This window comes from Numida meleagris, chromosome 3, assembly GCF_002078875.1.
Source record: "Numida meleagris isolate 19003 breed g44 Domestic line chromosome 3, NumMel1.0, whole genome shotgun sequence".
NCBI classification, from domain to species: domain Eukaryota; kingdom Metazoa; phylum Chordata; class Aves; order Galliformes; family Numididae; genus Numida; species Numida meleagris.
In genome coordinates this window covers 93,779,407-93,797,801 of record NC_034411.1, presented here as the reverse complement: position 1 = coordinate 93,797,801, position 18,395 = coordinate 93,779,407, and the positions used below count along the sequence as shown (strand labels likewise).

The 18,395-nt window shown below is 36.3% G+C and overlaps 1 protein-coding gene across 1 annotated transcript in view; it reads left to right on the top strand.

The window, feature by feature from the left end:
* The window catches only part of MYT1L (myelin transcription factor 1 like), a 136,184-nt gene continuing 118,466 nt past the window's right edge, over positions 678-18,395 (top strand). The window contains exons 1-4 of the mRNA XM_021393058.1: positions 678-854; positions 8,518-8,572; positions 8,755-8,788; positions 9,093-9,155. Of these exons, the coding sequence (XP_021248733.1) occupies positions 8,518-8,572; positions 8,755-8,788; positions 9,093-9,155 (152 nt within the window). The 5' untranslated portion in view covers positions 678-854. The remainder of the gene's footprint in view (positions 855-8,517; positions 8,573-8,754; positions 8,789-9,092; positions 9,156-18,395) is intronic.

Sequence of the window (18,395 nt, the reverse complement as noted above, 5' to 3'; positions counted from 1 at the left end):
GGTGTTTCCTACCTTCCCTCCAGAATATTTCAATTAATCCTAAATGTGTTTCTTTACAAAAGGAATATGTGGTGAACTTGTGAGTTTACCAAAATTCAGCTTATTCTGTTCTGCATCTATGCATTCAGGTGCAAATCGCAGTGTTCATTTGAAAATAGAAGGATAGGATTCGTTCTCTGCACTACAGTGGGAGAATGAGTCATACTCAGAGAACAAGTCCCAAGGATATGTTCTTCTGTTTTTCAGCAAGAAAGACTGTCCTTGATATTAATAAATGTTTGCACAAAGGAGTAATTTATGTTCTAGCCATCAGTTTCATCACATGCTTATTATGTCCCTTTGTAATGCATGCCCTTAACTTCTGACTTTTATCTTCGCAAACTTTCCGTTGGAACTCTAAGATGGTCTAACTGTTTGTTAGTATCTTTGTGAGGGAAAGATTAAAATCTGATAATTGTTTATAAAGCTTGCTGTTTTACTTGAAAAGAGTGTTATAAAATATTTGAACTAAATTTCAGATGTTCACACTAAGGCACCTAGGTTGGTGGGAAAAAGGGTCTGAAAGGACAGGGAAATTGCTTTCCCTTTTTCCTGACCTTTCCTTAAGCATTCAAGTAGCTTCTTAATGTGACTTTCTTTCCTGTATTTTTTTTTCTCTGTTTTGTCTTGTAGATCCAATCATCAAAAAATAAGTGCATTAAAAAATTTGGGTGAATCTTGCAAGTTTTCTGTGAAAATCAAGATCCTGAATAAGAGGATTGAAATACTGAGAGCAGATTTCAAAGAACTGGCTATGCATATAGAGTGATAACGGGAAACAAGAACACTGTACCAAAAGTCTTGTTAAAGTTGAGGTAAATGGCATCTACTGCTCTTCTTTCATCCACAAATGCAGCCATTTTGTCACAGAATGCAATTACTTTACAGGACTGTGATCAGTAAGGCATAAATTAAGGGTCAAATATTGTTATCAATTCAAGCTTAGTCTATGCCACTGAAACTTGGAGAAGATCTGTTGGAGCATATTGTTATAAGCATTGTATCACTAACTCCAACTGAAAACTCAGTCAATTGAATAGGAAACTCTGCATTGACTGCAGGAATCAGATCTCTAGAAGTAAAGCTAGTAAGATTTTGTGTCATGTGCAAAGTTAAGGTTTTGTAGATACACAGTGAGAGCAGCTTTATGTTAGCTCGGTCTGCACATTTTAATTCCTCAAAACCTTCACCTTATTTTTCCTCTTCTGCTACCATTAGTAGCATCGTCAGATGAAACTAGATATCTGTGGCCATGCTTGGTCAAATAGTTTACAATTTCAACTTATTTAAAATTAAAAAAAAAAAAGAGTGCCTAAATCTTGGGTCACTCTAGGTTGAGGAACAATGTAAGAGCACATATGGCATTATCTTACAGTACTTTGGGAATAATGCCCTACCCTTGGAGTTTAAGTACCATGATAGTATTGAGATCATGTGCTGAGCACTGATATTCTTAGTTGTATGGAAAAATTTAAATTAATCCAGATTTTCAATAACATTTTCTTTCTTTTCTGCCTGTGGCAGGGGAGTTGGAACTTGATCCTTGTCCCTTCCAACCCAAGCCATTCTATGATTCCCTGATTCTATAATTCTTCTTAATCTTTAGATTGCCTTTTCTTTATTCTAGTTCATGCTGCATATATTCAGATCAACACAGAACTTTGTGATAGTTGCACAAAGCAGTGGAATTGCTCCTTAAAGTAAATTAATACACCATAAAAAATTACATTCCATATTTAAGCATAAATCTCGGATATTATTTTCTTATTTATATCACACAGTATTGTTTGCAATTATTAGTTGTTTGTCTTTTGTTATTTTAGAGTGGAGGTCAGCATACTGAAGCAGAAGAGTTTCTGGTTTTCAGATAGTGAAAACTGTAAGAAAGCACTGAGATTTTGGGGGCTTATTAGTAAATATCACATTTACTGAATAGGTTTGATACTATTTTGCAAAAACTATCCAGCTTTTTAAAATTTAATCAGATTATTGGTAATAATTGGTTGTATAAGCTAATTTATCAGAAAATAAATTTCCCTGGAATACAAGACATGCTGAGAAACCTATGTTAGACAACAGTAGAAGTTCTGTTTACAATTTTTTTTTAGTAGGACTGCAGCGTGCTAATATATTACGGGATACACTGTTCACACAAGGTGTTCAGCATTCTCCAGCTCATGTTTCTCTGATTATGACAATATAGAATAATTTTAACTCTGGGAGATGCATTTGACATATTTTGTTTCACCCTTTGAGATATTTCATATAACCATAGAATGGTTTGGGTCAGAAGGGACCTTGGAGATCGTCCAGTTCCAACCACCTGCTATAGGCAGGGACACCTGCCTCTAGACCAGGTTGCTCAAAGCCCCATCCAGCCTGGCCTTGAATGCCTCCGGGGAGGGGACATCCACAACCTCAATGGGCAACCTGTTCCAGTGTCTCACCACCCTCACAGTAAAGAATTTTTTCCTAGTATCTATTCAAAATCTACTCTCTTCCAGTTTAAAGCTATTTCCCATCATCCAGTCGCTACACGTCCTTTTAAAAACTCCCTCCCCAGCTTTCCTGTAGGCCCCCTTCAGGTACTGAAAGTCCACTATAAGGTCTCCCTGGAGCCTTCTATCCTCCAGGCTGAAGAGCTCCAGCTCACTCAGCCTGACCTTGTAGGAGAGGTGCTCCAGCCCTCGGATCATCTTCATGGCCATCCTCTGTACCTGCTCCATGTCCTTCTTGTGTTGAGGGCCCCAAAACTGTGCAAATTTGAGAATAAAAAAAAGAAAAATCTTTAAATCCTTTCATTCCGACTTTCAAACATTGGAAAGACGGAAGTTATGAAAGTATGCTTCCTTTTCCTCTTACACTTTTTTTACTTTTTTTTTTTAAATCATTGTATACTGTGGAGATTTGCAGACCCTGGTCAAGTAAATATTCTTAATTTTCTCTTGAATAATCTGTATTCCAAGTTTTGCATTATGTATCAGAATTTTTTAGACTCCATCTTATTGTGTTCATTCTTTCCTGACTTTTTGCAGTATTGAAGCACCTTCTCTAAGGTTGCTTCTCTAAACAGTTCAATCAGTACTGTTAGAAACTGAGCGTGTCTGTCTTAATGCAAATTAGAACATGTTATTTATGGAATAAGCTGTGTATATCTGGAATAGATGACTAGTTTCTGAAGCATTTCATTGTAATAGCAGTGTCTCCATTTGCAAGCTTGGGAAAGAAAAAGTCCTGATTTAAGGCTCTTAGCTTCTTCATGTTTTTCACATATCCAGTGAATTACAGCTAAAGTGAAACTGGAGTACTTCACTAAGCACGTGTTGGCTGAACTAGTTTTGGAACTTGAGACTGAACCTCTAATGCTGCATGCCTTTACCAAGAAATTTGGAGAGCCTGACAATTTTAACAAGAATGATCATTTTCTGGTCTACCTGTCTGCTAGGAAAGAAAAATCTGAATTACCTCCTTGCTAGTGAGCAAAACTTGCCATTTATCCTGGAGTGGAGCCCAAAGCTCTGGATGTCTCACAGTTGGCAGCCCTGAGGAAGCACATATGGTAGCTATGTGAGCACAGCTAGAGATAGGTAAAGTGGTGGTGTCTGTCAAAACTTTTGGGAGCTTAGTTGCAGCTAAGTATTATGAGACTCGCAGACTTAAATCTAAATACTGAAAAGTCTCCAACAGGGTATCAAGCAAGCTAACAGAAAAATAGATATGGTTTTGATGAAAACTTGCCCTCTGTTACCAAGTTGCTGACCGTATCTGAGTACCTCAGTGGCTTTCTGGAAAATTCTTATAGCCTTAAAGGTTGAGCAGCTACAGATCACATTGTGCCCTTTAGCTACAGCAGTAATTGCTCATGCTCGTCCGGCCATCCAGATCCTCTTCACTGTTACTGCCCTGCAGATTATGAACTTTGCTCTTTCAAGCATGGCCTACATTCTTTTTTCATAGATACAGCACCTTGGAATTGGCATGTTCTTTAGATGAGTTAAATCTGCCAGGCGATTCAGGCTAGTATATGTAATTGGCCTGTCTCCAACATTGTTTATCGCTCCATTAATTTTTGCAATATCTGCATATTTCAGTAACGTATAAAATTCCAGAGTACTGGTGAAGATACTGAATATTATAGGGCTAGAACATATACCTGTGGGATTATATCTGAAAGGCTCTCATTAAATATATATTTTTAATTTTTACAATTATTTTGTGAAGAAATTTTTTACACAAAATATTTGTTTTTTTCTGGAGAAATATTTGTTAACCATTATAAATATGCTGATGTTATGAATACCTATTTTATTATCAGAATATTGAATAAGAGAGCATGAAATGTTTAAAAGGTGTCGGAGTACACGATATCTTAACATAGCTACTTTTATCAGCAAATTTAAAAATGTCATCAAAAAGCAGTTTCAAGTGTTCCTGACTACAAATTTTCCATGATAAAGTGTTGACTGGTGCTAATTATATCATTATCTTGAATCCTATATCAGTTCTTACATGATGTTACTAAAGGTCAATTTCAGTAAAATTAAGTGTGCCACACCATCCTCTCAGCGCTTAGTAAAGATTGGTTTAGACTGTTACAATTACTGTTTTTTCAGAATGTTTCTTCAGTTCACAAGCATTTCCCAAATATTGCTGTTTTGTTGTATAACAATAACAATGTCTTGGAGAGCCATCAATCCTGGTTCATTTGAGGAGATGATGCCTGGGACTGCTGATTCTAAAATGACAAATGGTTGCTCTTCGTTACTTTTTTATTTCTTGGGGATTGTTAATACCAGCATTTAATTATCTCCAAATTTTAAAATAAAAAAGGTTTTTTTTCTCCCAGATATATTTTTTCACTTTTTTTTGTATGTGTGCTGATATTTATTTATTGGGATCATATTCTGTACATAAGAAATGTAGTTGTCTTAACTGCCTGCACTCAAGTGACCACAAGAAGTTGTGCTTTTTTATTTTTACTCAAAAAAAAAAAAAAAAGAGCTTAATATAGACTCTGTTTGTTTGTGTTTGTTTGTTTCATATGAGAAAATCTGCATGTGAAATACATGGGGGTTGGACTCTGTGATCTCTTGAGGTCCCTTCCAACCCCTGCAATTCTCTGATTCTGTGATTGTGATAAGAAGAATAACGTGCATGTGAAAATTGTGAGGAGGTCTGCATTTGTGTGAGCTAATAGTAGGCCTTGGAGCAGAATACTATTTCCTGGCCACAGAAATTTCAGTAGCGCATTTAGGGGTTCCTATGGTAGTAGGTAGGCGTCATGGTGAATTTCAAGAAATTGCCTGCTCCCAGAATCAAACATTGAATATGTGGGGTGAAAAAACTGAAGATTTGATATGACAAGTCTTGAAGATCTGTGAGTGAAGATATAAAATAAAATTCCGTTGCCTAAATGTAGACACCTGCTATCCTTTGAGATGTCCTAGACCATCCAAGGCACGTGTTGCCACATATGAAAAGGCATCTAGGTCAGAAATACAGATTTATGCCTTTCTGCAGGAATATCAGGGTACACAGGATACACAAGTATATTTAAAATAGTCCTGCATGCCTGCAGCTTTTTCGATCCTTTTTTCAGTTCTTGATCTGATTCTGTATCTCGATTGTGTGGATCTCATTGGGGCTTTTCCAGCTTAGCAATAGAACAAGGGGAAATGGCTTTAAACTGGAAGAGTGGATTTTGAATAGATATTAGGAAGAAAATCTTTACTGTGAGGGTGGTGAGACACTGGAACAGGTTGCCCAGTGAGGCTGTGAATGCCCCAACTCTGGAGGCGTTCAAGACCAGGCTGGATGGGGCTTTGAGCAACCTGGTCTAGAGGTTGTCAGGAGGTGTCCCTGCCTATAGCAGGGGGTTGGAACTAGATCATCTCCAAGGTTCCTTCCAATCCAAACCATTCTATGATTCTTTGCCAGTGTAGTTAAAAGCAAACTCCATGCTTTCAAATTAGTGAGCTTATTTAGGTTTTGAAAGACACACTAATCTATTTCATGGTGTGCCCCTTCCTAGAAATGCTGCCCCAGCTGTTATGTTATATTCATAATAGTTCTTTCAGCAAGTTTTTTGGTAGTGGCTAATGATGCTAGATAATATTTTCTAAAGTTTTTTTGAAATGCATATTAGGCTAAAGATCAAGTAACTGCAATTCTGGTGTCCTCACATATTCTTATGCATTACAAGAGTTACAGAATGGTACTGTTCTCTTGTTAGTGAAATGAAAAGAACAGTATAATCATCTGACAACTAATTTTTATGTTCTGGATATGCTATTATCTGCTTTGACAGGGCAACTTGAAAATCTTGGTTCTTACACAGAAATGTCAGTTAACTGGACTTACAGGGTTATTTGTCCCATGCCAAGAACTGATGGATTAGGACTAAACTGCACATTGAGCACACACCTCCACAGCATTCCTTCTTGGATGGTCCCTGTGAGGTAACGGGACAAATCTGCTGCAGAATCCTTTTGGCCTGCATACATAGGTTTCCTTTGCAAGAAAACCAGCCTTATTCATTTTTGTTTTTGTTTAATATTTTCCTGACAGAAATTGCAAGTGACTCCATTAACTTTGCAGCAAGAGTGCTGTGGGTCCCTGAATAGTTTGAAACTCAAGTTCAGAAAGTATTTGTGTGGAATCAGGACATACAGTTGATGTCCATCAAGTCTTAGGAGTTGAGAAGCATTCAAAGTGTGAACTCAGGGTATAGAACAGGCACAGATTATGTTCATTTAGGCATCCATAGCAGGTATTCAGAGGCATGCCAGGTATCTTATAGTCAATGGAGAGCTATACAGTAGAGGCAGAGGTGCCTATAGATTGAATGAGCCCAGCCTGAAGCTATACCTCTAGATGATGAGAGGACTTATTCCCGAAGCTCTGGTGGCAGTGCTGACTGGGGTAAAGTTCAGCTACTGAGGCGTAGACAGCAAATGCCATTTCTGATACTAGAGGCTAAAACATATTCACATAGTCAGCAAATACAGCAGAGGACCTATACGCACCCTTTTGTGTCTTTCTGGACTGGCAATTAGAGGCTTGATGTGTTACCTTACAGTACCTCAGATAACACCATTGGTTGACTATGATGGGAGCCAAAGCTTCAAATACATATTCACACAACTATACAGAGGCATCTTAATGAAACACACTCTAGATGTTGCAAAGGTACACACGAGAATTGAAGCCCCTTAGCAGAGGCTGCTGCTATAGTAGCTTTTGTGATTTCTGCTTATTTTAGAAGGTCATTCCTAAAGAGTGGAATAAATCATGCTGCCAGGAACCAGGTGATGAATACCAAGAAGCAGAGCTAAAGTGGCAGCACAGTCTTGTGAAAGTGGTCCTTTCTTTCCACTAAATGCCTGCCACCTACAAGTTTTATCGCTTTGACTCTTTCCTCGTGATACAATGAGTTGAGGGAGCTCTAAACTGGTAATTGTTTTTTATTTTTTTCCTGAGAGAACTAGAGCCACAAGGTCAGTATCTGTGCTTCCTGACCTTTTTCATATCATCTCTATGTGTAAACTACCACAGATCCATCTTGCAGTCCCATTTTTTTCCGCATGCAAAGTAGCTGGTGATGCAGATACTGCATAGATTTTCAGGGACTTGGTCTCTCAACAGAATTCAGTGTGATCTGCTTGCATTGTACAAAATTATAAACTCTGCTAAGCCTATGCAGTTTCACCTTTGAAAATCTGGTGACAGCAGTACATGGAAGGTCAGAAAAATCCTTATGGCCCTATGGTAACAGATACAGATCAGTGTTTATACTTTCAGCTCTATTCAGCAGCCCTGCCCCTAGCTGGGAAAGATTTAAGATTTCTGTGTATTTATCACTGCAGAAGGAGTCATGTCTGATAGGAACAGTGTTTATAAAATGAAAATAAAGATACAGTCATTTTTATTGAGTGAGCACATTCCTGAATCTAGAAAAACATGTCTAAGCAATGAAACATTTGCAAAGGTTGTAGTGGCATATTAAATGACATGAAATCCATGAAGTTCTAGTGATGACTCTTTGTCTCCTTTTCTGTCACTATTCTTTCCTCTCCCAATGCAAAGTATTTGGTTAGAAAGCAACCTATAGTGTGGGACCCACTGACTTTCAATTTTAAACTATATAGGAATCTGTTGCACCCTTGTTTCAAAATAAGGGCGTTATCAGGACTCTGTCAGAAATACCTTTTACAAAGGAAGAACTAGCACTTTGTTGCACAAAATGTGCTATGAAATCAGGGCGTGCAAATTGACTGATTAAAGCAGAAATTACTGTGTTTTCTGTTTTTAAACAAACGCAAAGATCCAGAAAATCCTTTGTAAGTTGGACTTTCCCTTGCGGGATAAAATGGAATTAAAATAGTGTCAATAAATTGTGTGAGAGACTGTATCAGTCTGTGCATTGATAGTCTGTGCATGCAGGATAAGAACATTGACTGCCTGCTAATCTATTCCCAGATGGAGGTGGATGCAGACGAGAAGCGCCATCGCACACGCTCCAAAGGTGTTCGAGGTACGTCTCCTGCTTCAGTAAATCACTCAAGGCCCCCGCTCAGGGTGACCTTCATCCTCCAGAATCTCTTTGCACGATTCATTCTGACCCTTGCTTTTACACAACCTTTCTGGTAATTTTCTGTAGAAGAGGGGTACTTGTAATAGATGATAAATCTTTATATATTTTCCATCTCTCTGCAGTTCCCGTGGAACCAGCCATACAAGAGCTGTTCAGGTTAGTGCTCTGAGTGTAAAATGTATCCCCATTAGCAATTTAGAAAATTCATGCCTTTTAATGGGTATAATGCACTTTCAAGTTCATTGGTGGTTTGCTCATGCCCTGCTGCACTGATGAAATTAATTCCCTTGAGACTTGCTAATAAAAAGCATCCCCTCCTTTTTTTTTTTCCCTTCAGTTATTTGATTTCTCTCTCTCTGTCTTTGTTGCCCTCCATCTCTGTAATACCTCCTGCCTGCTTTTAGTATAATTTTTCTGCAGCACACCCGCACCTATGTAATTAATTCTCTCTCTTTTGCAGCTGTCCCACGCCTGGCTGTGATGGCAGTGGTCATGTTAGTGGCAAATATGCAAGGCACAGAAGGTAATATCTGTAATTTTTCATAATTATTGAAGAGATTTGGTAAACAAGTCAGCTGGCATGAAAACAAGTCAGCTGGCATAACCTTGATAAACCAAACAAGGATACAAATTTGAAATTAGACCTAGAATCTATCTGGATTCGTATCTTTTTCTTCTCTCCTTTTTTTCTTTAAGCAGTGTTTTTCATTTGTCTTTATTGTGCTATGTTATTCAAAGCCTTTGAAATTTCTACCAAGTTTAAACATCACATAAATTAAAAACTTTATTAATGCAAATGAGGACAGGTCCTAAACCCTCTTATAATGCTCGCAGGACCACTCTATCCATCTTAACCGTGGAGCTGAATTTCACACATAAACCTAAATCAAGTTCTTGCTGAAGAATCTTGTTCCACTTTCAATCTTTTCTCAGTTTTTTTCATGCAGCTCTCTTGATCATGTGTTGCAAAGTAAAATTTGGCCTTGCTGACGTGTTGGTGCCATTGTGATTTCTGTTATTTAATGTATTTCATAACTAAATGAGAGCTTCTGAATACTGTGAGTTTGATGATGGTTAGGCTCAAGGATCAAAGCATAAGACAAAATCATTGATAGTAAGACCTCTGGATTCAAATATTACAGAATAGTTAGAAATATATTTACTCGAGTTTCTAAACCGTGATATGTGGAGAGATCTCCATTAAGAAAATAATTTTAACTGTTTACTGTTAATAATATAATTATGTTAATAATAGCATTATGTTACACTCAATATTTAAATTTGTCTGCAGTATGAATGTTCAATATTGTCTTGTACGTCTGTATAAAAAAAACATTCATTTACTAAATTTTTCATGTATTAATTTCTCATGCAATATCTTGACAAAATATCAACGTTTAAGCTCAAGAACACATGAATTTTTCTTATGCGCAGTGCATTTTATTTAACATATTTTATACAGCAGACTGTTTAAATGGCCGATATTTTGGCCATGTGAAGAGAAATGTGTTCAAACTACTGTTAAATTCTCCTGGAACTGTTAAGATTTTTTTCACTATTGACTTTTTCAGATTTTAGAGCGTTCGTGGTGTTTACGCTTACAAGAATACATATTTAGCACCAAATTTGATAAATGATTCACAGTGAGGACATGGGACATGTTTTTTATGAATTAAATGGAAATTATATAGTCGGACTTGATGATATTTGTAGATTCCTCCCAACTTCTATTCTGTTCTATTCTATTCTATGCATTCATGGTTAAGGTGTTTATCTGAAAAGTGCAAAATGCAAAACAGCGATATATCAGTCCACTCAGTGCTGGATATGTCATTTCTTAACAGTGAATGAAGCTTAGGGACAAATAAAGAAAATACTTTCAAAATTAAAACAAGAAATTGATGTGCCTGATATTAAAATTATTTTGAGTTACATTTTAAAAATATGAAGCAGTAAATATTTTTATTCAGATTTATTTTCCTAATCCTTTTTCAATCATAAAAAAATGGTAATGTTTTTGTGATAGTTTGAGGGATTTGGTTAAATTGGAACACCAATTTAGGAGAATTAGCCAAAACCACTCTTCTTAAAACTGTTAGTGATTTCTCATTTCAAATCTTGTTTTTCTTTTTCCATTATCTTCGTATAAATACAAGCTTCATCGGTAATTAATGAGTGGCACCAAATCCTTCTTTTCCTTCAGAAATTTCACAAAGATCTAGCAGTTAAATGACATGATTATAATGTCCTTTCCAGTTACAAGTTTGTGACTGCATTCATTTATTTATGCTTCGTGGGATTTGCACGCTGTTTTCAAAACCAATAATTTTGAAACTACACAGAACAAAATTCTTTAGCTTAAAAAAAAAAATCTAATTTCTGAATTACTCTTTTACCTGTGTTTGTATAACATCAACTTTTTGGGGTAGGGAGAAGGGAAATACAAGGTTTGAAAGGTTTGCATGCAGTCTTGAGGTATCAGTTCCATACTTTGTTTTCTTAACATGATTCTTGTTTGCCAGTACACAAACAGACTGAGTCTCAGAACTGTTAATTAAATGAAATTTTAGGGTGGATGCAGAAAAAGTAAAAATTGGAAATGTATCAAAAATTATTTTTTTCTTCACAGGAATTCTTAGGGTTTTTTTAATTGTTTTCTTACCACTCTGATTACCAATCTACTAATCAAAATATATTGAAATAACGTGTCTCATTTAGCGTAAAAACAAAAATTATTTGTTGAGGCTTACAACACACTTATTTCCTGAAACAGCAATTTATTTTTTTTAATCTAGTCCAATCAACACCTAATTTAAAATTTTTCAAAAATTTTGAAAGAATTTATCGTTTTTTTCCTAATTTTCTGTTTGTGTGGGAAAGACCCTCCAACATTTCTTTCACAGAAATCAGACTATCTTAAAAATTTTATGCGCTCAGGTGATGCCTAACTCAATTCCATTTAGGCCCACAGAGCATTTTAATGAGGTTAAGACCTTTCCATTCACAATATCAGACTAACTCATTATAAGAAATGAAATGTATTTGCTATCACTAGATGCATTCACAGCTCTCTAACATTATCCTGTTTTGAGGGTTTTTTTTTAATAGCATCATGAAGTCTCTGGAATTTTTAGTTTAGCTTTGTTTTCAATTTAATGTTATTTTTGTCAATATAATTTTATCTTTGTAACATCAGTGTTACAGTGAAAACAATGTTCAGATGCTCCATTAAACTTCAGCTGAAACGAAAAGATCCTTTCAAATTTTCAGGCAGATTTAGGGGATGAGACATTGTTCTGCTGACAAAATATCAAGTAGACGTCAAAGGAGAGTTTTATCAATGTTTCATTATGAAATTAATTATGAATGGGCTGCTGTTAAGTTCACAACTCTACGCCATAACCATGCTGGACTTTGCCAAGGAAACAAGCTGTCCCTATAAGCCATTGAGGTGCATCAAAACACAAGACTGGTACTAGGATACGGTAACAGTGGCAGTGGCTTATTACATCATTTCCACCTTTTGGATTTTTCTTTGTAGAAGATCTTACTGTAAAATTAAACGTTGCATGACAGTGAATACTTCACTCTCAGCTCTTAAGTGCAGTGCTTAATTTAGCTTGCTAGTTGGGCATGCTATCAAGTCAGCTGAGATGGACAGGCTGCTCTGCTGGGCAGTTTTAAATGGAAGATGCTAGGATCTTTAAAATTAACTTGGGGGAAGCATCTCTCCCAAATGGCTGCATAGAAAGCTCAAAAAACATCCCAGTTTGGGCTCTAAGGAGAAATGCCCCAAATTAGGTGTGTTAAGAGCAATCTTATCATTTTTGCATTTTAGTAATACCTAGGAACTTGAAAGATCATGGATTATCCAGCATTGGCTAGAATGCGCAGCATGAGGCGTGCCTCAATGACATTGTATTTCCAGGCACCTAAGATCAACTAGAAAATGCAGTTAAAGAAACACATATCTTTGTGGGAAAAACCAACAAGAAAGGCACAGGTTGTGGAAGATATAAGAGGGAGGGAGGAAGGGAGAGAGAGACATAGACCCATTCAGGTAGTTGTGGAGACAAGAAAAGAATTCCAGTCTTAGGAGTGAAAAGCAGCCCCCCACCCCCCACCCCGGACCATACTCCTAATACTGTTCATTTTATTCCTTTAGTAGCTCTTCAGGTCCACTGTGGGGAATAGCATGATAATGAACAGCACTCTTACACTTTCCAAGCTGTGTATTATTTTTGAACAATAACTACATTCCACGTCCTTTGAATACTTTTAGCTATGATCAACCCATCTCAGTATTTTGCAGTTAAACAATGCACACTAGGTCCATGCTGTCAGAACTGTTTTCAGGCTGGCTGTCAGCTAGATGCCTAAAGAAAAAAATTAAGATTTGGGTGTTCTTGCATTGTGATTAGAAGGAACTTGGCCAGTTTCATTACTCAACTTTTAAAGACAAAAGCATTCACATTCTATATATACAAATGTAAATGTAAAAGCAAGTCCAACTTTGTGTCTGTTATGCAGGCAAAAATCCCATAGGTGCTCCAAAGTAACTGAGTACCAACTGTGGTCTGTTACTTACCAAGTAGGTGAGAGTGATGGCTTTGTAAGTATTACACAGTACTGTGTTGCGATGTGCTTAGCATTTTTTTTTAAATAAACAACACATCATATACCCAATAGATGGTGAAGGTTTCTTATGTAAATAGGTATTTAGACACACAATACAAATTGTAACTTGTTTCCATTAAAAAAAAATACTAATTACATGCAGTGGCCTATTTTAAAAGATACTTAACATGGTTGACGTGGTTGTTTAAACTATTTCTCCAGCAACAAAAGCAATTAGATTCCGTAAGGGATTTATCACTTGCAAAATACAATATTCCTCAGAAAAAAACACATTTTAGTAAATACGGTCCCCAAAAAGAGTATTAAGCTGGTATGTAAAGCTATATGTGTTAATTTAGGATTCTTTTAATGCATATACTTGTATAAGTGTGCATTTGAAAACAGATAAAAACCATTGTCTGAAATTTTGTTCTGAAATATTATGTATCAAATTTAAGTGAAGAATGACTTATTAGGGCTGAATGATACACCCAAATTTAAAATGGAAATACTGATAGAGCGCTCATTATATCAAGAATTTCAATTTGATGAAAATAAGAATTCAGATGAAATAATGCAACTTATAGATTTCATCTACCAAAAAATTGTCCCTAACTTGTCTTCCATTCATATTGCATATGTAAGGATTTTTTTTCATTAATCACTGGTGAAAAGAAGCAAGTCTCAAAATGAGAAGAGGTCTTATAATAATGTCTGGATCTATAGTATATGAATGGTCCCCAGCCTAGTAAAACATATTGCGTTTTACTTTCCCAGCAAATGTCTTGAAATCAGCCAGTTCTTTGGTGCTTTATGAGGCTGTATGTTTCTTTGTATTACATTATACAGACAGAATTGTTTTGATCATCTTTTAATTTTTAAGCATGAAATTTGACACTTGATACAACAGATTTATTTAAATCTATAAATACCTTAGAGTTTAGCATTCTTCTTTTGATTATGAAAATTCCCCCACACCCTTGTATTACCATGGCATTATACGCTGTAGTTAAGTCATCTATATTTTAGAACAGTGTGAGAGAAATAATTCTGACTCCCGAACTTCAAAATTAAAAGACAGAAATGACTCTCTCTTATTGGAAAATTATTGAATTTCTCTGGCTTGTTGTGCCATATTTCTTATTCAAATTTTTTCGTTTCATATACCTTTTCACCCACCAGTTTGATTGCCATGGCTGCAGCCGTGGGTGAATAATTGCCTGTCTTCACAGGAGCATGTTCTGGAGCTAAAGTCGAGTGCTTGCTTCCTGATGTATGCCTCATTTGAATTCTGCCGACAGCCTAGGGGCTGTATTATTCATGCCTTGACAGATAGCACTCACTAAAAGCATTGGAACAGGGCCAGGTACTGGCAGAGAGATAGTGGAGCATTGCAACTTGCAACTGAGAGGAGCATCTATAATACAAAAAAGAGAAATCCTCATACCTCCCTTTTACTAGTCTCACTTTGATGGAAAACTCATTTGCATCAAAATAAAATACCCTAAAAATAAATGCATATTTTCTAAACCATGCTTGAAAATTTAACACAATTTTCCACATTTAATTGCAAAGCTGATTTTAATTAGTAAGGCCCTGCATGTGAAAAATGAAGATTCACTTGGGTGAGTGTAACACATTGCAGTGTCTGCTGAATGCTCTAATTAATGTATGGCTGCTGTACAACAGGGTGCACTGTGGGATATTTATGAAAAATTCTGTGCACGCAGACAGTCTATCTGTATTTTAGTTCTTGAATCCACAAGAATAAATAACTTTCCCCCTTTATTCTTTATGAGGATATCATTGTGCATGCCATCACTCCATCCATAAACTTTATTGCATGCTTGTCCTTTTTAGTATTTGTCAACGATCTTGTAAATCAGAAATTGGGACATACATATTTTAACATTAATTTGATAGTAGAGCATGGTTGCATGCTGTGCAGAACCTAAGGTCCACTGATGCATTTATGTTAAAGCCAAACCACAAAACAATTAGGTCCTTATTGTTCCTTGCTTTTATGGTACTGTGAAAAATCCCACTGAATACTGGAAGTGTTGATAAATGTATATTTATTTCTCTCTCAGCTGATAGCCAAACTTTAATATAGTGTTAAATAATGATAAAATGACCTACAAGATAGTTACCTGAGGATAAAAACTTAAGCAATTTCATTCTTTCATTTATGTAATTTAATTCACCATTCAGGATTTGTAAAGAACATTAATAAATGGAGCTTCATTGCTTTGTTAAATCCAGCTAGCAAAAAAATAAACCAACCCGGAATTAAATAAATAAAATGAAAGAGCATAGGGATTTTCAAGCAGAACACTGCAAACAATAAATAAATGTGCTGACAGAGAATCCATAATGTATTAGAGATCTGTATTGGCTGCTGTCTGGATTCAGCAATATATTCTTTGTCTGATTGTTGATTAATGATTACGAAGGTACAAAGTTGTGTCTGAAATATCAACCAGATATACACCAGGAATTGGTGTGTGGCTCTGCATGCTAGTGGCCATTGTCTAATGTTTCCTGTACAAAAGAACCACAGCTTAATTCCTTGTAGCACCATCTGGATTGGGAATAGCAATTTCAGTGGCAGCAAGTTCATGTGCTCGGAGTACTAGCCTGATAAAAGGGGGAAAAATAAAATTGAAAGGCAGGAGAATGTTGCCCCAAATGTACAGCTACAACAAACAGCAGATCTTGGATGAGCTTTCTGCTTTGGGTCCCTAGGCTTGTATATTACTGAAATGACATTGAAGTGCTGGGTGCTAAGAATACTTATGTAGCAGTCCACTTGCAGCTGAAGTGTTTTCTGTGGAAAGGTCTGTTTTGAGGTGTCGCTGTCAACCACAAAATAAATGAAAACTCTTCAGGAATAAATTTCTTTCTTTAAAAAATGATCACCCAGTAGTACTGGGGAGATAATTTCCTCAAGAAGATCTTGGAAGTAGCTGTACAGGTTTTTCTTTTGCCTATGGGAAATTTATTTAGTTGGCCTGCTAAGATTATTGCTAAGATTATATTGTTCTCCTAGCAGATAAATAAATTGTTTGAAGTTGAATAATTTGTGCTTTTCATGATGGAACAGAGGATCTACAGAGTTTATTCACATTTTGTCTACCTATGCCTCTGTTACTCTGCTTCTAAATAAAGACAGAATTTCAAGCATCTTAGGATGTAAAGAAAGGAGCATACATGAGGCCCAAAACTCTGTCTCTCATATTGTACTGGCAGCTGGGTAGACAGGGAAATCCTCAAAAGTTGCCTGGATGTAGTCCTGGCTCTGTGTGACCCTGCCTGAGCAGGGGTTGGGCCAGATGGACCCAGAGGTCCACCATGACAAGGTCCCTGTCAACCTCATCCGTTTTTTGATTCTGTGAAAAAAGAGGGAAACAAGGCATAAAAAAGTAAAGAAGTGAGAGAATAAAAACACACTTGTAGGAAAAGGCCAATAAAGAATAGTGTTTTTATTTTTTTCCTAAAAATACACTGATATGTCCTTAAAGACTTACACTGAAGTTCTTCAATAAGTTGAGACAGTTCTTTCAAAGACTTCACTTCTTATTAGTGGTTGGTATGAAGTGCTGCTTCTAGTAGTGTCAGCTCAGGACAGGGAAAGGAGAGGTACTCCTGAGACATGTTTGATGACAATAATAAATCTAAGTAAATATATCCACAGCACAAAGTCGAATGGCCAGAGGTTAAATACCTCCTGACGATGTCTTCAGTATTATACAGCTTAGGACTCTGTAAAATACGATTGCTTTAACCTGATGAGTAGACCAACCATATCAGTTTCCTTGCTACTCATCTGAATCACCTTCCTAGGCAAATCTTGAAATTGATTGATTACATGAAAAGGAATTGCAGAACTTCATGCCTTTTTGTTATTTTCAGGAATCAGCAGTGCTGCACTTTGAGTATGAATGGTACACATGGTGAACTAGCATAATGCCACAGAATAAATATTCCTGTGACTGAATTCAGGCTTGTGTCTTAAATCTGTGATTTTTCATAAAATTTTTAATATTGCAAAGCTAAATGAGATAGGACAGGATATGACTGACATTAAGAGCCAGTATCAGCCTTTTAAAGCCGTTGGCTTTAAGTTCAGTTCCCTGGGGCTTGGAACAGATTCTTCTGCCATCAGTTTTTTTAAATTTAAAGTAATGAGCTGGCCACTAAATTGGATAAACAAGTAGTGAATAAATGCTTTCTCTGCAACTGATATTTGTTAAAGAAATCCACCTGTAATATGTACCTGCTACTGATTTTCATCCTCATAATGTCTCCAGGGGAAAATTTTACCTATTTTGCAAACAGGGACTAAGCATTCAGAATAAAGGCTAAAGCTAAAAGCCGTCATGCATTTGACTTCACCTTTAATACACCCAGTCCAAAATGAGAACCCTCAAATTCCCTCTCTTACTTTGTGTCTAACTCTGAAGTCAAAGCAGACATATGACTATAGACTTGTAGAACTATACTGTAAGATTAAACTTCACAAAGTTTCTAATATTCTGCTGGGAAACATTTATTTGGACATCCTGATACATCTTATTAAGTCCATAGCATAATTATTACATCTCTAATCACGTATCTGATTGTGTCAGTTTAGTGTTTTCAAAAACCTCCGATTTTTGATCTGTAAAAACACGGCACTAAATAAGATAAAACGTATACCTCCCATGTTCTGGGAACTTATGTTTACTATAGAAAAGTTAGTATGTCAGGATGCATTTTTACTTACTTTTCTTGCTCTGCTTTTGTTTTATGGACAAAAATATATCCAAAAAAGGAGGAGGGAAAGAGTTTTGTAACTCTGAGAATAGAGAACCCTAATTCCAGACCCAGCATTAGCACTTCATATAGAAGACAGATAATCATTTTGAAGAGGAATAGAATTCAGTCTTCACAGGTAGTAAAGATCACATAAATGTTGTCTTTTGCATGAAGTATTAGTGAAGTGGGCACTCTCAGTGCAGATTACTATAACCTTCTGAATAAGCAATCTTCTTTGATGTGTAAAATGAAGCTTCAGTTACCACTGGCAAAAAGGGATATTAAACACCAATTTCTCACACATTCCTATATGCTTCGTATTACATAATGGCTGAGGTTGAGATTCCTT